The sequence below is a fragment of the Gouania willdenowi genome, chromosome 18 (assembly GCF_900634775.1).
Source record: "Gouania willdenowi chromosome 18, fGouWil2.1, whole genome shotgun sequence".
Taxonomy (NCBI): domain Eukaryota; kingdom Metazoa; phylum Chordata; class Actinopteri; order Blenniiformes; family Gobiesocidae; genus Gouania; species Gouania willdenowi.
Genome location: NC_041061.1, coordinates 21267120 through 21291502, shown reverse-complemented (window position 1 = coordinate 21291502; position 24383 = coordinate 21267120). Strand labels below are relative to the sequence as shown.

General features: G+C 36.4%; 1 protein-coding gene across 1 annotated transcript in view; it reads right to left on the bottom strand.

The window, feature by feature from the left end:
- The window catches only part of LOC114480175 (neurexin-2-like), a 484818-nt gene that overhangs the window by 26302 nt on the left and 434133 nt on the right, over positions 1–24383 (bottom strand). Inside the window, exon 7 of the mRNA XM_028474071.1 lies at positions 3970–4131. Coding sequence (XP_028329872.1) covers positions 3970–4131 — 162 coding nt within the window. The remainder of the gene's footprint in view (positions 1–3969; positions 4132–24383) is intronic.

Here is a 24383-nt window from a genome sequence, read left to right as displayed (position 1 = left end):
CTATTTCCTACCTTGAGTCTCTCCTCCCTGCTCCCTTTCCCCTCCCCTTCCCCCTCCCCCTCCACTTAGGTGTAACACTGCTCTCCCTTTTTATATCCTCCCTATAATAAAAGATTTCTTACCCTTCCTTAGGGAGGGCTGGTGATGGTCACAATCAAGCAATAAAATAAATCAATGTATTTTATTGCAATAACAAAAAAAAAAAAAAAGGTATGTCCTATCTTCCTGATTACCTCCCCCACTATCTAAAAGCAGTGCTGTAATGCAAAAAGTTCTTTATTTTCATGTTTCTCCAACCCAGTCTGTCTATGTTGATCATTAAATAGATTATTTTGGTAATCAGTTCAGATTTTAACTTTGTACGTTGCTAGGCACAATGGCGACTCCTAGAGCAACAATGTATTTTCTTCAAATGTTGTCTTTGATGTGGGGGATTATTTATTTTGGTTTTATTTCAATACTTTCCCAAACATACTGTATATTTCTTTTGTGAAAATGCTACACTCATTTACCAGCACATAATCTACTTTGAAACCATCTGCTAATTTTACAACTACTTTGTTCTCGTCTATTTTTCACTTCTATCTAATTTAAAGCTGTTAGATCCTGCTAGAATCTCACAGTTATCCCATCATTCCCACCCCTCTCTCCTCTGACTGTACATTACCTATATCCAGCCTTGTCTTGATAAGTGTGAAGAAACGACACACAAGGGATCCTTCCGTTAGCAATCCAAATAATGAAAATGTAATTCTACAGGCATAATTAAGTCAGATATAGTGTGATTACATTGTGATCCATTAAAAGTGATGGTAAAAGTAATTGCTTATTCACTCAACGCGAATTTTATGAGGATATGCGATGGCACCATGTTGCTTTTCCTCTATACAATTCATTACATTTACAAGAGCGTAATACTTAATAGGTGTCTGTCCTGTTGACAGCTTGTTTAGCCATGAATTACAGCACCCATAGTAGTTAGCAGAACGCACTGTCCTGTAACTATACACTGTTATTCCTACATTAGTAAATAAACGAGTCCTTCCGACCCCAAATAGTTACTTCACACATCTCGCTGAATATGTTTGGTCTGCAGAACTGTGAGATAAAGAGGAAGGAAACACTTGAAAAGGATTCAGGAAACTGTCTGATACCTCCCACGCTCACATATGGAAGCTTTCTCACCCAGAGAAACATGCAGTCAACAAATGGCCAAATGTGAGGATAATGCTCCAAATGAACCAGTGACGTGCAGTCAGAGTAAGAGAAAATGAATCTGTCTATACTGCTTTATAATATAGTTTTCTGCATGATTTCAACATTTTTTATGGTGAAAATCACAGAATTTACACATTTCCTGTTCAAATCCATTGTGTTTAGTAGTAAAAGAGAGATCAGCCAAAAACCACAACCAAAACATGTATAAATTGGAAAAAAAAAAACACCTGATAGCAACAAATCTCGTTTTTTCTCGCTATTGAATTGTTGAAACATATGGAATGAACTAAGGTATAATCGAAAGCTTTTAAAATAACTAAATGTTTCAATGAAAGGTAAAATTGAACTGTAATCAGAATCAGAATGTTTTTTGTAAATTACATTCAAACTCAGTGCATAACATACACTATAAGCAATAATATCTTCTTGAAATTTGCAAAATGAAATAAAAGTACAAGGAAATAACTGTTCCCTATTTAGAAATTCACAAGCATGAAATTATGTACTATTTTGTTCATTGGACAGTATCTGACATAGGTAGCACGATACAAAAAGAAGACAAAATGAACTTGCTGAAATTAGGAAAATATCGGATATTGGAAAAAAGCTAATGTCAAACATAATGGTCACAGGTAAATAGGGTAACATCCTGGAAATAGTAGGCTGCAAATCTACACCAAACATAAAAACAACCAACCATTTTCAACCACAAGTAGTTCTTTGTGCATATTTTCAATTAGTGTGCATGGGTTTGTGTTCATGTTCAAAAACATGATGCTAGGCTATCATAGTGTACATTAGGGATGTCCCGATTAGTGTTTGGAATAAAATAATGGCGTATGGTAACGGCGTTTGTTTTTCAGTAACGGGGTAATCTAACGAATTACTTTTTACGCCGCTACAACGCCGTTATCGTTACTGAACGTTAAATGCGGTGCGTTACATGTATTGACTGAATAAACTTTTATCCGAAAACATCCCTGGCTTCTTACTCAGCTGTTGTGAGGAGGTGGGTCAAAAACAAGGTGAGCGATTATGATTGGCTCAGGCGACGTGCCAGCACACGCGACACACACACAAAGGCAAGAACGTGTATGTGAAGTGTACATTATATCCAGGAGTGATGACTTTGTCGACATCCGTTGTAAGCAACTCAAATTTAATGAAGCACCTCACGACACAGGCATCTAAAAAAAATGAATTATTTGACATATAGCAACTTTTTTTTTTTTTTTTTTTTAAACAGTAACGCAAATAGTTACTTTCCTTGGTAATTAGTTACTTTTATTATAGAGTAATTTAGTTACTAACGCAGTTACTTTTTGGAACAAGTAGTGAGTAACTATAACTAATTACTTTTTTAAAGTAACGTTCCCAACACTGGTCCCAATACAACTTTTTCACTTCCAATACGATACCGATATTGCAGCCTTGTGTATCGGCCAATACCGATATTGGTCCGATACAATATCAGCACAAATCATACATACTTTTATTACTTATTTTGTAGTGTGGAATGTAAGAAAAGGTTTGATTAAGTGATGTTACTCAAACACAGAACAATAGTCAGCAACAGTAGGTTACTTTGTTGGGGTGTGAACCACAGTCACCTATGGATAGAAGTGCTGGAGCGGAACATTTTATCGGAGAGCTTATATCGGTGATTTTAGATGCAGTCCGATAAAATCCGTTGCATCGGATTGGGACACCTCTAGTGTACATTAGGGATGTGAATGTTTCGGTGTCTCACGAGTCGATTCGATTCTTGGAGTCACAATTCCATTCAAAACTGATTCTTGATTCAAACGATTCTCGATTTAAAAATGTATACAATGCATTTTGTGTTAAGGCAAATCATGGCATCAAATCAATAGTTTGTATAAGATAATTTTAAATAAACTGACTCCTTGTGCTGTCTATGTAATGCATTGTAAGTTGGGGTCGATGTTTCCTGGTGAGATTGTGTCATAGACTGTAAAGGTATGGGTGAGTTTGTGTGTTTTGGCCCAACACTGTTGTCGTAGTAGTCGGAAGTCGCCATCTTGAAAGCCCATGGCCTACTAGTCTCTACTAAGTTCTTGTATTTTCGGCTTGAGAAAACACATGCTTGTGAGTATGTTTAAGTGCATTGTTTGATAGCACTCCTAAGACTGTGTTTGTGAAAGTTAAGCATAAACGAAGTGTTATATAAATCCCCGCCGATTGTGCTAAATGTTAGCATGAGGATACACATGGGTTTTCCCATAGACGTTAGCATGAAGCTAGCACCCTTTTTTATGGTATTTTCTATTTATGAGAACACTTGTATGTTCAGTCTACAGTGTTTCTTGAGTAAAGAATCTAAGTGGAGTTTTTCTTGAAAAAAAATAAAAGATTTTTTAAGTTTATGAATCGATTCAGAATTGCGATTCTTAAATGAATCGATTTTTTTTACCCCACCCCTAGTATACATGCTTACATAACAGTAATATTTTGGACTGTGGAGGAAAACCATTTATGTTTATCATGTCTGTTGTGTGTGCTAAACTTGCTTTAAGCTAATTGCATTATTGCTAACAACAACATAAAATCATAGAATGCCAACATATCACTATATGCTATTGACAGCCTGACAAAGTGGGGATTTGTATCCATACTATGCATTGGGAGAAGAGAATGCTAACATTATACCACGGAGCAACTATATAATAAGCTAAAATCCTACCAAATCTGTTTAATATTTATATGAACCACTGACATGGATTTACTTACATCTTTGAGGCAGCCCATAAAGTTGTTGCTGACGGGCGATCCAGGCAGGTCTGCCGTGTTCGGGCTCCCTCCAATATAGAAGAAGTCATCAGAGCCCAACATGGTGTAATCCTCCTGGGTGTAACCAGTGGTGGTCAAAATACCATCAACTGAGATGGTCACCTGTTACAGGCATGGCCCGAGAGTGAAAGATATAAAAATAAAAAGAAAAGGAAGGATAGTGGAGCAGACAGGAAGAGATAATAAGATAGGAGAGAAATTAGATGAAATGGAAGGAAAGAGAGGGAAGAGATAGAATTAAACACAAGCGACGGGCAAGCGGATTTCCTTTAGCGCTATCGTTTGGTTGGTTACTTTTGAAGCGAGTCAGACTGGGGAATTCACTCCAGAGTGCAGTTGCTAAATGGAAACTGATAGATAATTAACTACCATTGGCTTCTATGGTTACATTATATTTGCTTTATAGCAACATACAGTATTTGTCTTTACTCGTAAAAAAACCTGTTTTGTGGATCCTGATAAGTGTTTACTCACAACAGAAACGTATTGGTATGATGGCCTAGATGATGCTAAAATGCCTTGGATGTGTTTTTGATTTTTGATAAATGCGTAGAAACAAAACCTTTGGTGAACGTGGTAATTAACTATACACAAAAAATTTAAGTTGTTTAGGCTAATAGCATTATTGCTAACACCAACGTAACCACTTTAAAAAATAATGATAGGATGCCATATATCGCTATGCTATTAACAGGTGGGGATTTTAATTGTTTTAGTTTTGTTTTTGTTAGCCCAGTTAAAACAATAGATTGGAAAGCTATATGATAAACAAATTTAAAATAGACAGATTGACAAATAAGGTTGTGTTATATTGTCTAAGTAAACATCAATCATTATGAATGGACATTTTTATTAGCATCTCTTAAGGTGTCTAGAAAGGCACTGTATAATTTAAGCTAATGCTTCAACTAATGTAAGTAATAATTATTAGCTTCTGAATTTTTATAGAAGCCAGATAAACAGTGCTAAATAAAATAAAACCTAATTCATCCTTTAATATTTCAGTCCAAAGAACATTTGAATACTAAAAAATAATAATAGTAAATGATTCATAACTAACCAAAAGATAATTCAGTAATATCTTGACCTAAAACACTTGTCTTTACATTTAACTTGTCCCAGTGCAAGGATTGGCATCACTTAGATCTAGATTTAACATTTAGATTTACCATTTCAATTTAGATTTAATATTACCACTACCATTAATTGAAGCATTAGCTTAAAATATAAAGTGTTTTTTACATTTACATTTTGATTTAACATTTAGGTTTAGATTGACCATTTTCATTTATACTTAACATTTGGATTTAACATTTACATTTAGGTTCCACTTTTATATTTAGCGTTAACATTTACATTTAGATTTAAGATTCATTTTAAGATTCAACATTTAGGTTTAGAATTAACATTTAAATTGAACATTTATATTTAGATTTTTTCTTCATGTGTATACATTTTTTTTTTACAATTATATATAACATGTTTTTTTATATACATTGCTATGTCAAATGAAAGAAAAATTAGCAACATGTGAGGAAAGTGAGCTAAATATACAAAATATGTCAGCAATGAAACAGTGACTGGGTTTACTGAAGAGCATATGCTTTTGATTACCAAATACTCTGATTTCATTGGGGAACTGCTTTGACTTTTGTTAATGTATGACATTTAATAAATAGAAGTATTCTTACTCTACCATTAACTTTGTGATAACAGATCAAAAAACTCATGTTGGTTGATTTGTAACCATATGAACTTGTGAAAGTCTCATTCATTCTCAATCAAAAAATCAGTTTAAATGAGAAGTCAACAAAAAAGAGGCTTTTTAGCAACTGCACTCCACAGATCTATCACCCAAACTGAGTTTGCATCTTCACTTCCTTTTGGATAGTGTTTCTGTTATCAATTCTTGACCGTACTTCCCTTCTCAAAAGGGCAACTCATTTTTATGTCTGCTGTTGGTGCTTGGTGAGCCAGATGGATCTTTTTTTATGCTGGTTTGTATTGGGATGCCTTTGGAGATGTCTGTTGGGACTTTCAGCAGGAGCTATAGTCATTTGTTCAGAGCGGACCCACCCATGGGATTAGTATGTCCTTGGTTGGATCTACCAGTAGTCTCACCTTTTTAGAGTAGACACCAGTGATAAAGCTTCCCTGCTTAAGAAAACAGGTTTGTTTGGAGGGAAAGTACACTACAGGGAGCTTCTAGGAACAGTTTATGTGAGGCTGTTGATGGATCATCTTATGAATTTAATGTACTGATGAAGTACTGAGGGACTAGCATTGGGCCAGTTGCCAGACACCCATAAATTTCCAAGCAAAGACCATGTATTTCTTCTTCTTAAATGCCTTTTTGTACTCAAGCTGTGATGAAAAAAAGAAAAATCAACAAGCCTCAGACAATACTTTTCACTCAGTTTTCTATTCTGGGATCAAAAGGTTCGAACTAAGCAGCAGCAAAATTCCCTCGAGACAATGTGTCGACATAAGACCAAGAACAATTACTGGGCAAAATCGAGACAAAGAAAACAAACAATTCTGTGCTCACTGATTGATATAATTATTCACAACAGCACCCACACGACTCTGCATTGCAATAGGAAAATTACAATTACTTGCATCATTGGCCGGAGAAAAGAAAGCGCTGATATCAGAGGTTACTTGATCGCTTGAAAGAAGGAATGCAAATTTTTCAAACCAAGACATCTACCCATACTTAAACCAAAATGTTGCAGTTTTATCACTTTAACCTTCAGATGGAATAAAATGATACTGCATTCTAATATACTTTCCTCTTTTCTATTTACGACAATATCACAGTTGCACAATTAGAATAAAATGCGTTGAAATAGAAACATCTCTGCATATGTTCCGAAAAAGGTTCAATAGTTTTCTTGGTAGCTAAAAATATATTATAGGGTTGCAAACCCATATCTACAAGGTCATGAGTTTGGTCGAGACTAAAAAGTCTTGGGCATTTATGTTGACGGTGCTTAATCTTAGTTATTAATCCAGAGGCTTTACTTCTCAAATGAAAACGTGTCTAAAGTGTCCTTTTGACTGTTTACTTGTTGCTACTTGTAATTGCTTGATTGTCAGACAACACTACATTGTCCTCTGGTGATTAATAAAGTTTCAGTTTTACTTAGACCAAAGTAACAACTAAACATAGAGCCTTGGCTTTCTTCATTATTATTCTGTGCTCATAGATGATAATAGCCTACAAGTTAAACGCATGTCTGCTGAACTTCGATTGTGGTCAGTGAAATAAATGCCAACTGATACTGTGATTGCTTGATAATGATTATAATAATAGAAATAGAACAAAGATGGAGGTTGGCTGTGTATGATGAATTACAAGTACAAGTTCTTGCTAAGAACCAAAATTGCTATACGTAACTTCTATTTCCCACAAACACTGTTGAAGTGAATGTAAAGTAAACAAAATATTTCATTGCTTTAAATCTAGTAGCAAACCTCCATCTGGACTTGTTAGCCTAGCCACCAACAACTAGCTTGCAATGTTGTGAAACAACATGGAACTAGCAAAATTTGGGCTGAATCATGTGGTTAAACATATGCATAGCATGTGATATTTTTCTACTTTTTTTTTTTTTTTTTTTTTGATGAGGCATACGTTTACCATTATTAGAGCTAACCTAATGCTGCCTTTTAAGAATTAATACAAATACTTCTACAGTGGTGTTCTAGAAAGGAAACATTTTTGGTTGTATTGGTAATTAGTTCAAATAATCATTGTTTTTTTTTTACTAATCATATGGTTTATATATTCAGATAAATGCATTCACAGATTAATTTGGCTACATTGTGTTTCCACTACAAGCTGAATGTTATGCATGTGGATTGGGCGATGATACCAATACCTGTTTTTCTTTTATCTTCAATTTCCCCTCTTTATAATTTGAGCTTTGACCCAAATCGAACCACTTACCAATTGTTGGAAACCCCAGGCTTTCTACCCTCGACAACCAGGAATCAAAAGGAAGGAAGGGGAATACATTTCTGGTTGGACTTCTGTGGGTGTCTGGCAACATGTCAAAATAGTGCACAAATTGCACCAGATGATGAATTTCCTTTTAGACTCAAATCAAGCCTCTTGGAAAGTAAGCTGCTTTTAAAGTTAAAAAGCAGAGAAGGGAGTGAGTCTTTAGTTGTATGCCGAAAAGAGTCGCAGGGGTTGGAGGGTGAACGGAATCGGTTAGTACTTTTGTAAGTAAGGGGAAGTCAGACACAAAAATGGTTGTTAGTACAGTTACAACAAAGGTTTGGTTAAAACAATAGATTAGTAACATCAATTTAGTCAATTTAGTCAAAATGGTAAGAGGAATGTGAGGATTCTTTAAAAGTCCTCTGGAATTTGATTGCTCAAACCAGATCCAGAATATGAGATTTCATATGACAAGGGTTTGTTTTGGTTAAGAAGAAACAAAATGAATCCATTCAAGCTCACGGGTTGACACACAAGCCATGCTTTTAAGAAAACAGATAATGACACCATGGACGTTAGTGAGTTGGAAAGCAGCATTAGACAAAACACATATGGATAGGCTATTAAAAGAAATGTGGTAAGATGTGGCAAAATGAGGAAGATATTACAAAGCACCAGACAAATGGGTAAGACAGACACAAGCTTAAGCTGTTAAAAGTTGAGGGTTTGAAAGCAACATAAAAAGCTTTTGAGACACAGGTGCAACGGATCAATACGTGCTAGGCTAGAGCAGCATTTCCACCTCATGTACCAGTTGATGGAAGGACGTTCTAGCCAAAAACATGCATGCAGGATGCATCACTGGATACTGTCAGTTTGAAGTTGGTACTTGGTAATGTGATGATATTTGTGTCAGCAATCACAGATGATGGGAATGAGAGGGTTTTTTTTAAAGAATGGGGAAAGTCAAGAGAGAGAGAAGACATCAAAATTCTGGCGAATAGGATCTCAAAAAGGAGAATGTCCTGGAATAACAGTCTCAACTCTTTGAGTTGTAGCAAACTACACTATATACCGTATGTATAATATGGATATCTCATGTTATTCTTCAACTTTCTGTAAAGAATGAATTTATTATGTAAGTAGAATTTGAGCCAAAGCTGAGTAAAATGGCTACTTGTCAATCCTCTGTTCACCAGAACATGAAAATCTGTCCCTTCTTTTTTCCCATATTTTTTTGGTGTTATGAGAATAAGTTGTGAGGTCCTTATTTATTTTAGTAGGTTAATTAAAACAAACAAACAAACAAACAAAAAAAAAAACTTAAAAAGAGGGAAATTTAGAAAAAAGAAATAAAATAAAAAGATATATAAAACATTGAATATATTAAGGTAATTGATATATGTATGTATATATGTTGGCCGTGATATATACATTTGCATATATGCTCAATGCAACCTTTAGATTAACAAAAATACACCAAGAAACTAGTCATGCAAAAGATGAGGCCAGTAAAGTAGTTTTAAACTAGTGTTAATTAGGGTCTGAATGCACACAGTGAGGTTTCTATGGCAGTTCTTTCCACAGTCTGCATCAATGGGCAGACAAAATCAATTATTGATTGGCAATCCAGTGAAAGCCTCTCGCTCTACATCCGATTATCCATACAGGGCTGGACTAATGCTACAAAGATGAAGTGTTTGTATAGGATCTGCATTGGTGCTGTACATTACAAGACAGAACTACTGGCTTCATTGACCTTTAACCTTTTAACAAGGTACCTGTAGTACATTTTCAATTGCAAGCTCTGTATAAAAGATCATTTGTCATACTAGATTACAGGTTTTGTTGTGTAATTTTCTTTGATAGTCCCGTCAGGGATTATTGAAATCTGCGTTTGGTCAGACATGGGAGTCAAAGGAGGAGCTGTGACACAAGTCGTGACCCAACTACATGGTGATTCCGGGCGCTTCCGCTTAGCCACCATCAAGGGCCAGCTTCAGTAGCTGATTAAGGCTGACCGTAGCAATGCAGTGCGACTGAAGTTTAAGAGTAAAAGCAGACTAAAGTAATCGGAATGCCCGGTACCACCAATGTGTTCGGCGATAACGTGTTACCGCGCCACCGTACTCTAACGCAATATCTTTATAAGAAATAAAGGCAGTTACCGTCACAAAATATTGCGTTTGTCCATTATGTGACTTAATTCAGATTGCTTTAATTTATTTATTTTAGAAGGCGTTTTTTGTTTATGTTGTACATTGTTGCTTGTTTTTGTACATAGGGGAACATTATAAGGGCTAAACACAGCCATTTTTATAATGCTGAAGCCACTTTAATTTTTTATCTTTGACTCTGAATAATATTCAGGTTTTTATGTGTTATTTATTTCAGAATTCCATGTAACATTTTCAGTTTCTGCCGGTTTCAGGTAAATAAACTGGCATTGAAAAAATACTTTGTTTTTCAGTTGGATTGGTGTTTGTAAAGACTAATACTGAGCAGAGTTTAGTACTGTGAATGTAAATGATTAGAAACTGTAGGAATGGGTACAATACAATTTCATTTAGCAGAGGCTTTTAGCCAAAGCAATGTTAATACAGGAGCAGTAGGGGTAGGAGGGATTCAAACCACTGACCCTCTGATTACAAGCCAGCTTTCTTAACCACTATTCCTCCACCACAGAGTTGCTCAACAGTAGAGAATTTTCTGATACAGCACTGAAATGAAGTTGTACAGACACAAATGACCAAAAAAATAATACATTATTTAATTCTAAGTAATTTAAAAGTTACTCTTTCCAGTAAAGTATTACTTTTTGGTGTAAGTAATCAAAATAGTAACTGAGATAATGGTAATTAGTTACTTTTTTTCAGTAACTGGTGTTACTCCCACTACCACCGTAGTGGGAGTTTGACAAATTCTATGACCTAACACGATGTTTCTGATTGTTCTGATGGCTGAATTCCACGTTTACTCTTAAGCTTCGGCCACCTTGTGTTAGCCGCCATCAGCCAGTTGATCCTGGCTTGACGGAAGCGACCGGAATCACCATCTAGTCGGGTCACAGAGTGTGTTCCAACTCTTCCTTTGATTTTGACCCACAACAAGGCAGTGAGCATGTCTGACAAAAAATGGCATTGTTTCTTTAACTCCTGGCTGCCCTAGATGGACACTTGGTAGGAAATGCTAGGACTGCCAGAAACATCCGGTTTCTCATCACATTCCTGTATAAACATCAACAGTATATCTCAGAACTGTTTCCGAAACTTGTTTCTCAGCTCTCATTTGCAGATTGAAGAACTCTCCTATCATGCTCATGAATCAAGCCTTGTGTCACTAATGGGATCATGCACTCATTGAGGCCCTACTTTACAGCTAGGGCTTTGACCACTAAATCAAGAGTTGTTAAAGACTCTATAAAGCACAGAATGGTCAGCCGTGATGTTAACAAGTCATTCCCTAACAGGCTGAACAGCTCCGGCAGATTCTCATTAGGGTCATCAGTCTCATTAGCGAGAAAAATGATACAACTAACAAATGGATTGGACTCTCATTGACTGGATAAGCCACTTTTTTGGAATGGAAAGTCTGCTGTGTGTGCTGAATTCAGAGAGAAACAGACAAAACTGAGGATTCGAAATTGGAGGGGTATTAATTATAACACTTCTAAGGCTTGAAAAAATATATACTTTTTTTATTTCCTCATACGGGTCGTATAAAAAAAGAAAATAAATGATACATAAAGAGTTTTATTTGTTGGGGCAGACCTCTTTGGATGTCAATTTAAAGTCTTAAGTAAATTAAATCTGGATGATGATATAAAGAGGTAACATATATAAATATACAGAAAGAGGGCCAGAAGAAAAACAGAAAGGTGGAGTTTTTCATCTACCTTGGAATTGATGAAGGACAGTACTTTAAGTAAAGCAAACTGAATATAAAGAGGTAACGGAAAACCCAGGGCAAACCAATGTGTAAGACAGTTAGAATGATAGCTACCATATAATGCAGTTTGTTACCATAGCGTGTCCAATGCCTGCGTGCTTCAGGAGGAAACAGGGGGAGGAGAAAGAAAAAATATATAATAACGGTAAACCTTAAAAACTTAAGAAAGCACACCTTAGCCCCAAAGAAGGGGGGGAAATGTGAAAAAGATTGTCTAAAATATTTCACTATCAAATTAAAGATCTGCATTCTCCTAATTTGTAATAGTAATGCATTAAAATAAGATGCAAATATTTAAAACAACTTTTGAGGTTCATAATAATAAAGAAAAAAAAAAAGTAAAAATAAAAGGTAAAAAGGGATAAACGGTACATTTGTTAGTATGCAAGTAGTAGTAAGTTAAAAAAAACAAAACAGATGGGTCACATTCCGTGAATGACACAGTGTTAGTTGTTAAAAATCATAAAAAAGGTCAAGGATAAAGGAAAGTCACCAATGATCAGAATCAAATTGGAAGACTTTGGAAGCTTGTTAGTAAAAGAGACAAAAAGTTAGCAAATCAACGTCCATAAAAGGGGGTGGGACAGCTGTTAGGGAGGGGCTTGTTTTCAGGGGAAGGGAAAACGGCAGAAATAATGGTGTCTGTGGTGTCTTGTTGGTGTCAGAATATTTGTCTATGGCCAATCAATTGAAGATGGCATCCGTTGTTTAGTAGCCACTTGCATGCAAGAGGAAACAACAAGGAGTTGCAGTGATTTTTCACTGTTATTATAGTCATGTGACTTTGTCAAGGGCATTCAGGAAAAACTATCAACTCGACATGCTCCTCGGAGAAGTGCAAAAGAACAGTCTTTATCTGCAGGAACCTGTAAACAAAAAGAAATGTTTAGTCATTTTCACAGAGGAGACAAAGAAAGATGGAAGGAGGTCCCCTGAGGAGGGAAAGATGGAAGAACGTGAGGTGAATGATTGGAATCAGTTATTTTTTAGCAAACTGAAAGTTTGTGTCTCTTCTTTTTTTTTTTTTTTTGGTTGTGTTTGTGTTATTTCACGCCTGGCTGGTACTTTCTAAAGTAAAGTCTCATTCATGTTTTATGTTGTGGGCGACAAACTTTCCTCTGAAATCTATTGATCAAATTGACCTTTGTCCCTCGGGAAAGATCGGCCATCCAGAGACCGACTTGCACCTTGATGTGGAAATTGAAATTCGGAGGTTCTTGAGGTTGGCAAGGCTTGAGGTTTTCTTTTAGGTTTTTTTTTTTTTTTTCCTCCCACCTGGGGTCCAGGCTTTTGTTTTTGTCTGGATTGGTGCCTCAAACTGATTGGAAATTCACCAACAGAAGAAATGACTCAACGTTTGAATTGTAGAACACGTTTAGTCATTGGATTGAACATTGTTGTTGGATGAAATCCACATTTTGAATGATAATAAAATTCTATTAAAAAAAAAAAAAGAATATATATAATTCTATTTTCAATGGTTAGGGAAGTACCACGTGAGAAACATTTTATTTCTAAGAAATGTACTCCGTACAAAAACAAGCTAATGTTAAAATAGTTTTTTTTATGTAAAATGGGTTATTTTTCCTTGGTAATTATTGTTCTGAAAGGTTGATCAGTGCATTGTTTTTATTCTTATCATAACAACATACTTTAAAGGTGCAGTCTGCAACTCTTATAAAAGAGACTTTTTGTCATAATTGCTAAAGCTGTCACTATGTAAGGACAGTTTTACATCAAACTAGTAGTTTGTGTGAAAAAAAAATTGAGTCTTCCCTGCTGCTCCTGCAGCCTTTGGCAGATTGCCAGAATGTACCGCAACCGAGCAAAAAGAACCAATCAGAGCCAGGATTGTGTTTGATGGACTGTCTGACAGTTGTTGCTCACAGGCACCGCCCCTTTCCCAGGCTGGAGTGCCGTCTTTTTTACAGCGTATGGTCTGGAGGAGTAGACGATGGAATTAGTGACTTTTCTACTGCTTGATTTACATTATGTTTGATTTGTAATTGTTACACTAGAACTCTGTCGTGCATGTGTTGTTCGTGTGCGCGCAGCAGCCTCCGTTTGGGCAGCTGTAAGTGATTGCACTGTGTTGTTGCTGCTTTTACTGAGGTGTGTGCACATTGAGAGAGAGGGAGGGGGAGAGAGGGATCTGAGATTCACGGACTGCACCTTTAAACCAATAAAATAACCCAATGACATTTCTCTTCCACTTTTTGGTTGACTCAGCTCAACAGCAGCTTGTTGCAAAGCCAAAACAACATAATGTTGCAGAAATTAATGGTAATTTTCTCAGTTGCAAGAAGACAGTTCCGCCAACGCACATAACTCTTAAACTCAGAGTAGAGGTAAAAAAAAAGTGACGGTAAAATCCTCAGCTGCTAAAGTTTGCATAAAGTTGGATGTTGTTGAAATACTGTTATTCACTAGAGCATAGGTATTTACTCTCCTTCATGTTAGCAAAGAACAATGCAGGAAAAAAACTTTATGAGCAATTCTGGGTCTGCAAATTCTGGTAGAAGCCATTGCAAAACATCTTCTGACACAATGAAGATGGGAATTTCTTGAAAAAAATATGCAGAAGAAGAGCTTACCTTACAAAAGGGACTAGAACTCATTTACTGAGTCTTAAGAACTGTCACAAAAATACATTTGACTTGATTAAAGACGATTTCGGATCATTTTACAGGGACTCTACATCAGTATCTTTGATTCTCATTGAAGTTTCAAGGCCATAATGGAGAAGACTAAGTCAATAAGAGACTCTTTTAAACAAAAAGAACAAAAGTATAGAGTGAAGCAGCTGGAACTGATGCGTGTGTGTCCAGTTAAAAGCATTGTATGACTCAGATGTTTTACCCACGGCTGGAAAACCTGAAGCACTGCAGAATCCAAACTCTTCTGTTGAGATCAATCGTGCAGAAAATAAAACTTTTGTTCTTCGATCAACAGCAGACAATCATGGTCTGACACCTAGTTGGCTTAAAAGGTTCCCGTCACAATTTCCTCATTTTACCACGCGTTAAAATTTGGCGGTGGTCATCCGACATTCTATATGTACGCAGTGCCCCTCATTGGCCATCACGTGACTAAGACTAAACCTAACCGTAAACCTCACCCTAACCCTAAAATTGTTGCGATATTGGGTTATAACCTAAACCTAACCCTAAGACGCCACGTACGTGTAGTTCGGTAAATGTACCAATAGTCCGTACGTCAATCGTACGTTTGAGTTGGATGAAGAAAGAATGAAACTCAGCTGAGAAAGTGGCGGACGGAAAAAAATCATGCAAATCTTATTCTCATGAAGTGAACTCTATTCTCTGTATACCAAACTCAAACCTTCTGTGTGCGCAGCCCCTACTGTGACGCTTCTGTAATTGACCCACGTGGGAAAACCAAGCTTGATGTTTGCTGACAGGGGGGGTGAACCTTCTAGTCATGTAAACATCCATAGGCTTAGGCAAAACACTGCATGCTGCAACAGTCCCAATAGGCCCCCTGGGCCGCTAAACCCCCCCCATGTGTCATAAACTGAAGAATGAAAGTAGAGGAAGGAGTAATGTTAACTCTGGTAGCTTTGAGCATCACTTTAACCACAGTTTCTCTGTTGGACATGGGCCAGAGATGAGAGTGAAGCAAAACGATGTTTAGTTGCGTTTGCTCATCTTTATCACTGCAGTCGTTACTGAAGTATGGCCACTGGGGAATAGGCGGAGTAAATATTTAATGACGAACTTGTAAAAAATGATCAATGGGACACTGTGGTGGAGCCAGTTTTCTCAGTCTAGATTGATATACCAAGGTTACACACACAGACTGAGGCTCTCACTCACAACATTTTAATAAAAAGAGAAAAATATCATATTTTACAGTCAGGGGAAGAAAAAGCTGTGTATGAGTGGAAAATTCAAAAACTGATCAATTGACAAAGGAAAGGACTATCCCTATTATCATGTACCAATGTGTAGGATAGCTGTTTATAGATGTGTATTATCAGGTGATTATCTCGAACACTGTGGGTGACCCTGCCACACTGCATGCATCCAGCCAACCAATCAAAATAGCTGTTTTAGGTGCACTTGCTTTGGCGTTCATTCCAATCAGCTGGCATTCAGTGCAGTTTTCTCTCGAAGTCTGGCTCCGAGTAATAGAAAGTGGCAGACATGCTGCAAGCGCAAATATAAATGTCACTGCAATTACAATAGAGAGAAGTCGGAAAAACAAACAACTCGAGGGTGTGTGGGGTTTTGTACACCTGTGTGAGACTGAGAGAGAGGAAAATTGCCTGAGGATAAAAGTGTTTCTCTTTTATTTTGTGTCTACTATTAGACTTTGATCTCATGTTAGATTGAAAATGTTATGTTGAAATGAAATAACAAAATAGGACTCAAGCAATATTATGTTTTTCCTTACTCTTCACCAGGGTTGGGGTCAATTATACTTGTATCTGATAATTAATTACAACTATAACATTATATATATATATATATATATATATATATATATATATATATATATATATATATATATATATATATATATATATAGTTGCATGTGATTTGCCATTACTCAAGTCATCAAAACAAATCCACAAATGTGTATTTGTTATTAACCATTTCTGACTCATTAACATTTTCACCAGTTTCCACTTATTGGTAATAACAGAGTTGTTATTTAAAGCTCGATGTGTGTGGTAAAGAGAAATTATACTCTTAATAGTCATGCTAACAATATTTAACTCAATGTTTAGTGTCAAAACGTATGAGATTTATTATAAATGAACACAGATAATGTTCAAAGCTACTTCTATCTACAGAGCAGCAAATACAGCCTAAGAGATCAATTTGTTTATTTTACCAAAAGAAAGATTAGAAGACAAACAAAGATGTTTGTCTGTTTTAGGGGTTAAATTGTGGAATGATGTTGATAAAGAAATAAAAATGAGTGACACACTATTTATTTTTAAAATGAAAATTTCACAATATATTTTAGGGAGTTATGTGAAGCAGAATAAATGTTTGTAGGAGTATGAAGTGTTTTTTTGTTAAATGTTGTATATAAAAGAAAGTATATATGTATACATATAATTTATTTTGTGTGTATTTATTGACAAAAGTAACTTGAATGTTATTATTTATGTTGGGAACATAAGCATTTTCTCTTCTGCCTGTTTCAGTCTTTTTATATATTTTTAAATTGTGTTTAAAAATAACTGAAAGTGAAATAAACTGAAATGAATGTTGCCAAATTGATCAGTTTTCCACAATTTAGCTGCTTCTAAACCCAACATGGGTAAAGACCTGTTTCAGCTGATATCAGTTTTGATTAGATTTAATGGTTGTTTTAGGCCAGATAAACATAAACAGAATATTGTTCTAAAGCTGTGTTTGAGGTACCAAACTCTGATTGGCAATGATGATAGCATTTAATAAGTTCGGACGAACTACGGCTGGGTCCGTGGAACGTCTCCATGCCGAATAGCACGTCCCACATTCCCGAGAATTCAGTCAAATGACTCGGTTCCACAGAATAAAAAAGGGTCTTCGAGAGGCTCTTGACATCCGCTCATAGAATATCCATGTCGAATTACAGCCAGATTCAACAAGCATTAACAGAGGGGAAGTCATTTGAAAAATGGGGCCCTGGGGGACCCCCTGGCCCACCGGTGAGACATACGGAGTAATGGCCCCCATTCATATATTGGCATGTGTCAATGATTCGGTACCACTAACTGTCACAATATTTGACTCACAAATAAATGATAAAACAACTTTAATGAACGAAATTGCCAAAAAAAGGGGGGTGGGCCCCTCGGGCCCCTAATCAAATTGTGCAAGGCATAATTGTAATCTACGTTGAATTACCTTTGAAACGATATATCACACGAATATGTTCCCATAAATGTGAAAATTACCTGAAATGGGAGTTGGGCCTCCGGGCCCCATTTAACAAAAAAAAAACAAAGCGTGAGTGTCTAATAATACTCATTCATAGAGTATGTATACCAAACTGCATTCCAATCTAACAAGAACAAACGGAGGAGTAGTCACTTGAAAAATGGGGCCCTCAGGGGCCCCCTGGCGCCTCCGTGACAAGTACGGGGTAATGAGCCCTATTTTCATATTGGTATGTGCCAATGATTTGGTAACACCAACCGTCGTAATATTTGACTCACAAATAAATGAGAAGTCGACTTTCGTTTTTTTTTTTGGGCCCCAAATCAAAAATTGGGCTCGATGCGTAGACATCCATAGATTATATCTACCAAATTTCAGTCCGATCCATTCACGAATAACAGAGGAGTAGCGATTTCTTCAACAACAACAACAACAACAACAACAACAACAACAACAACAACAACAACAACAACAACAACAACAACAACAACAACAACAACAACAACAACAACAACAACAACAACAACAACAACAACAACAACAACAACAACAACAACAACAACAACAACAACGTGGCATTTTGAGTCTAGAGATGTATAAAATGTTCCTTAATGCACATCCTCCTATACAAACATGAAACAACTGTTCCCCCCAGTCTGTCAGAGTATGGCTGGATCGCATTAGGGATACTTAGAATGTCATTGAGAGAAAATGGAGAAAAGATTACAGGGGTGTTAGCATGTCATTATACACCAAACAAATCCACATCCTGTGCTTTCCCTCAACGGCAAGTCGTATAATCACAGTGTGAGCATCGTGTTGGCACAGCTGAGCTCTCTAAATATCATTCTTGATTTGGCGCGAAGAGCCTCAATCTGTCATTATGCTAAAACACATTAAGCCAACCTTATTGAGATGCTGACATGTAAAAGCTCATTCTGTGGGTTTACATTAGTTTACATTAGCCACAGTAGTTTCAAACTGCTAGAGTATCCAATACATACAGTAAGATGTTATTTTTTTGGTCTTTATTTAATATAGCATTTCCACAGTGAGTCTAATCGCTAAGGCTAATCTGAAATGTTTTATTTTTTTTTAGCAGTATTCTAGATCAGTGTTTCTCAAATGGGGGTACGTGTACTCCTTGGCACTACAGGCGGTACTTAACCCTCGGAGCATCTATGTGACCAAAAGTGACATTTTGGATGTTTTTATTTGTTCCGCTCTCAATATTCCGGTCATTTTTAAAGCTAGCTGTATGAAATTTTGCCACTATTGTTTTTACGTTTTTATTTGCTCAATTCCAAAGTCCTGTGTTTTGGAAGTGTATAGAAAATGAGATGTGCATCATACTGACACTTGACCAAATTTGCCCCACTGACTCCCATTGTAACCACATATTTTTCATATACTGTAATCACGACAACTTTTTCAATAATACCTAATAGATCAAAGCCTCTCCCTTCAAAATAAAGGGAAATATGTTTTAGGTGTAATGACCCCCTTACCAACTGGAGATGAAGCATAAAGTTTTAGGGAAATTTCAGTGAAGGCCTGGATTTCTTATCTTACAAAATATACAAAGTGTACAAGCGTATTTTTTTTTTTTTTTTAAACTGTCCTTGTGCCAAAAATAATAATAATGCATTAAAATCTATGCTATCAGTTAATGACACGGTCAAGCCAGGAGTTATTTCAATATTTGAACTTTGTTAATCTAGTTCAACGAAAATGCAGTAAAAAAATGTTTTATCTGAGCTCAAACAAGATCAAAAACTAAATCTAGAAAAAATTGGATTCGGAGATGCCAGAAATTCTTGATATCAAAATGGAGACACGATCCAAAAAAAAAAAAAAGGTGGGAACCACTGTTCTAGAGCTTTCTAAATGAAACTAGAAAGTAATTATTAAAATTACAAGTGACTTGTAATAGTAAACCGATGTTAAGTCAAGTAGATAGTTATAAAATATACTGTAAAAGCTCTAATTTTTATTTAACAATCGTCTAAGTGACAAACTGCTGGTTGGAATGAAAGAACGAGAGGGAGCAAAAATGAAAGAGAAGAAGGAGAAGATGTGCGTGAGAGGAAACGATTGGCTCTCTCTTAGGAATACTGGCTGCTGAAAGCTTGGAACGCATGGAGGAAGAGGAGGAAGAGGAGGAAACGGAGGGGTGTAAATGCAGCTGATCACGTCGCACAAAAATAGATGAAAAATGCTCTGAACAGTCGAAGCAAAAAGACTATAAGGCAATCTGATATCGATCCGAGGAATGACATTTTACATGGAACAAATGTAGAAAACAATCGTCTTTCCAATGTGGACATAAATATAATTTGTGGTTGTATAGTTTACCGCCTGGATGCCTAAGATGAAATAAGCATAGATGAAATAGTAAATAACCCTTAAGATGACCAAATCGAAATGTGGCTAATACAAATATTTGTGAGGCTTGATCTGTCTTTCATGGTGTAAGGCAGCTGGTGGCCCGGAGGCCACATGCGACCCTCGGTCTAATTCTGTGTAGCCCCCCAAGACAAACCCACCAAAAATTGTAATTCAAGAAACAAAAAGAATGTCAACAAAAATACATGAAGCAACAACAAAAACACAAAAAAACGATTCCAAAATACACCAAAAAAATACAACCACTTAAAGGCACACGGTGTAACTTTTGGCCACTAGGGGCGCTAGACCTTTACCTTTCACGTCAACTGCCCCTAGTGGCCACAAGCACTGCAGCACTGTCGCAAAAATCAACAAATAGTCAGTCAGGCCAGCCTCCCTTGTCTTTTGATTGTGTATGCAGACAGTAGTTGACTTGTAACGTTGAGATAAGAATTGGCTTAAATCTCATTAAATCTCGACCCACTTTAATTCAACCAACCAAATGTTGTTTTTCAAAAATAGCTGTTGAAAACACACATATGTAATCTTTTTTTTTTAAAACATAAATCTATCTTAATTTCCTGTGTAACATGTATTTCACAGCATGTCTGTCAAAAGAAAAGTTTCTTTCAAAATAAAAGGCAAGTCCAACATGAGAGACAGACATTAGGTATTTATTCATCTTTGACCAGCTGTCCGGCGACCCACCCAGTACAGGTCCGCAACCCACTTTTGGGTCCCGACCCACCTGTTGAGAATCTCTGTTTTATAGGATTCCAGCGGACACTCGTGCTCAGAAAAAAACAAGCCTCCAGGCTAAGCCCCGCCCAACAAAATATGTCACAATGTTTACAAACAATCAAAGGGTCTATATTATTAAATGTATGAGTGGGGCCAGGTTAAACATTTTATTTATTCATTTTATTTTATTTTATATTGTATATTGCATTAACATTAATTTATACTATTGCAATGTTTTAATTTCAGTGATAGTATTTATAATTTGCATAAAACAGTATTATCTATATGTATATTCAGCCTAAACGTCATAGTTTCCTCAAAACTTCCTCATTAGTTTGTAGGAAGAAGAAATACTCTAATAAAGGTTTCATGTGGTTCATTATGAGTAAAATAAGTCAGTTCGAAGCCTTGGTTCCGTTTTATGTGTGTGTGCTAAGGAGTGTGGGCTTGTAAACTGGTGTCCTTATCATTGAGAATGAGGCTGTGCTTGATCCTATAATCATAGATAATGCTCCCCATGCACAGTAATGTTACTCTAATGGGCTCCCATAGTGAGCCGCATAACTGCAAGTAGCACTTTTTCGCTCCATAAAATATTACACACTGAGATAAAAAGGAGAATATGGGAATCTAACAAAACAACTTTAAAAAAAAAAAAAAAAAAAAAAAAAAAAACCCTTCTGAAGCTATCAATGCGGTGTCCTCGAACACCAACCTTTGTAAAGTCGATTCTGTTCTGTTTGGTTTTGGTCCCCTCAGGATGGAATTGTAATTCTGTGCTTAACCCGTGCTGAACTCAAATCTGACCTTCATCTGAGCTTAACCATCAAGACTGCACAGTCAGCTCAAAAGGAACGAGGAAAAAGTGTGTTTGATCCGTCCATTAATCCTATAGCTGTGTCAGTCGAGCGGTGGATTGAGAGATATTTGCGTGTGAGCGACTTCAGAAACATCAGGGAAAAGTGAAACAAAGAGGAAGCCAATGATAATGATGCTGAAGGTGAGCAACGAAGAAGAAAAACAACAACTACAACAGCTTTGACAACAAGTTGTGATCCAAAATATTGCCGACCAACGCCAAGTTGGTGTAGTGTGGAAAAAATGGTCTTCGTTGAAAATGACTTGAATAACACAAAGTGTATTAAAACCAGCAGAATAAAAAAAAAAAACATGACAACCAGAGACAGAGGCCCCTGTGAGAGCATCGGGGGTCAAATCAGGAGAGAAGCGCATATATCTTTCACAGGGTTTTCAGACACCATATGTTAACTAATTTAGCCTGAGCTTGGACACAAAGAGAGGAAGCAACAAATGTTTATTGTGGTCTAAAGGTGATAAAACTCCTATATGTCAAAGAACTGGAGCCAGAGTCTGACTCTTTAATGACATACAGCTGCGGTTGGAGGAAGGACTAATCTGAGAATAAGGAACTTTCAAGGCTCACGTGTCAATATAACACTCCAACATCTGTGCTTCTGTGGTGGCTAGGTTTAGTTGTGAAAACATGTGTTCAAGCATGAAAAAGGTCAACAACTCAAATTTAGGTGAAAAAGTATATTGCATAAAATGTAATCCGTGAAATAGTCCGGCTGATGCAGAACTTTAAACATTATGATGTCATGCATTAGTTTGTAACATTGTCTCTTTTCTGCTTTATTTGGCCAAAGCTTCAATGTTATTGTATTTTATTATGTCCTAAGCTCTTCGCTGTGATGTATTAAAAACTGTTAACCTTAGTTCAAGAGTATAAACCTTTTAATATCAAGATGTTAAATACTTCACGTCAAATTTACTAAACCTTTTCATTTACATTTTTTGTTTGTTTCATATTTTGATCACAAGTTTCTACTATAAGTGCATGCATTTTAAAGCTATTAAAACATTCAATTATGAATGTTCATACATTCATATACATTATTTGTTTTTTTTTGTTGGTGGAGTTAAAAACATCTGCCTTACATTAGTAATATTGACTTTAAACAATGATTTCATCATTAGCAATAGCAGCAATCGATTGGTTAATTGTGCTTTGATGCAGTTGCGTTTATTGATAACAATAATACTGCATTTCTGCATAGAATTGGGTGCTTTCTCTGGCTATAGACATATTCAGATAGATGTTTAGTTGGGGAGTTTTGGTAGGAAATGTGTGGTTAGCCTCTGGTTATCTATGCACCCATTAATAGCTTGGTGCTTTGACAGTAAAGTGGTGCCACGTGCACCAATGTCAGTCTAGCACTGTATCAAGGAATGTTCCTGAACACCTGCATTAGCGGTGGACAACTTTTATCACAACGGGGCCACAAAAATGTGATTGTCTGACCCGAGGGCCACATTATCATCATTCATAATAATAAATTCAAGAATAACAACCGATCTGAGAATGAATACAGGAGAGAACAAAAAAGTTTGGTCAGTATTTCTGTTGCTTTGTGTTTTTTTTTAGTCATTTAATATATGTTTGTGTGTGCTTTTGTCTTTGTGTATATTTTCCCTGTTATTTTTGTTTATTTTAGTCATTGTTTTGTATGTTTTCTGGTAGTTATTTGGTTTTTGTAGTTGTTTTTGTGCATTTTGTAAATTTTTCTGTTATTTCTGCTTATTTTGGTCGAGATTTGCACCCTGTGTGTTCTTGTTTTGTGTGTTATTGCTGTTGAACAATACATTTAACATTTTATACGCTCATGTAGGTGGCTGCAGTTTTTTTTTTTTAAATAACCAAGGTCCACCAGTTGCTCCTGTCTGACCTACATTATTGATCATCATGGCCATCGGATAAAATTTCTAGTCTAACGACAAGTAATGAGGCAGAAAGCTTGGAGAAAAACCCTTGGGGCCTGTACTACGAAGCTGGATTTGCTCTTTTCGGGGTCACTTCCAGGATTTAATCAGTGTGTACTACAAAGCTCAAAATCACCATGGTAACTTGGGCTGAACGCCTTACCTGGTCGGGACCAGGTTTTGTTCTGGCTAGGATCTGAGCGAGTATTAAGGTCCCGCCTCCTGACCAATCAATTATCTTAGAAAACGACCTGTCCTATGGAAGCAGGATCATTGTGAACACGTTTCTGTGTGAATCTGTTGTGACGCTCACAGGAGAGAGAATATTTATCTTTTCATTTACCCAATGACATCCCATATATATTTTTATCTGATGGACTGACCTACATTAGTCAGCTGATGAAACCTGCATGCATCGGACGCTTTCAGACCGATAAATTAAATAATTAATTTATTCATTCATGTATTTTTGGTGACGCTGAGTGCCTCAGTCCTGTAAGATAAAATAAAATATAAACATTATCCACCTTTTGCAGCAGCGTTGTTGTTTTTGGTCTGAATTATTGATTTTAATTCTTCATATTTTTAAAGAATTACTTCTCAATTGTGGCGTAAGTTGCTCTCCAGTTTCTCCATGATTGTGATTG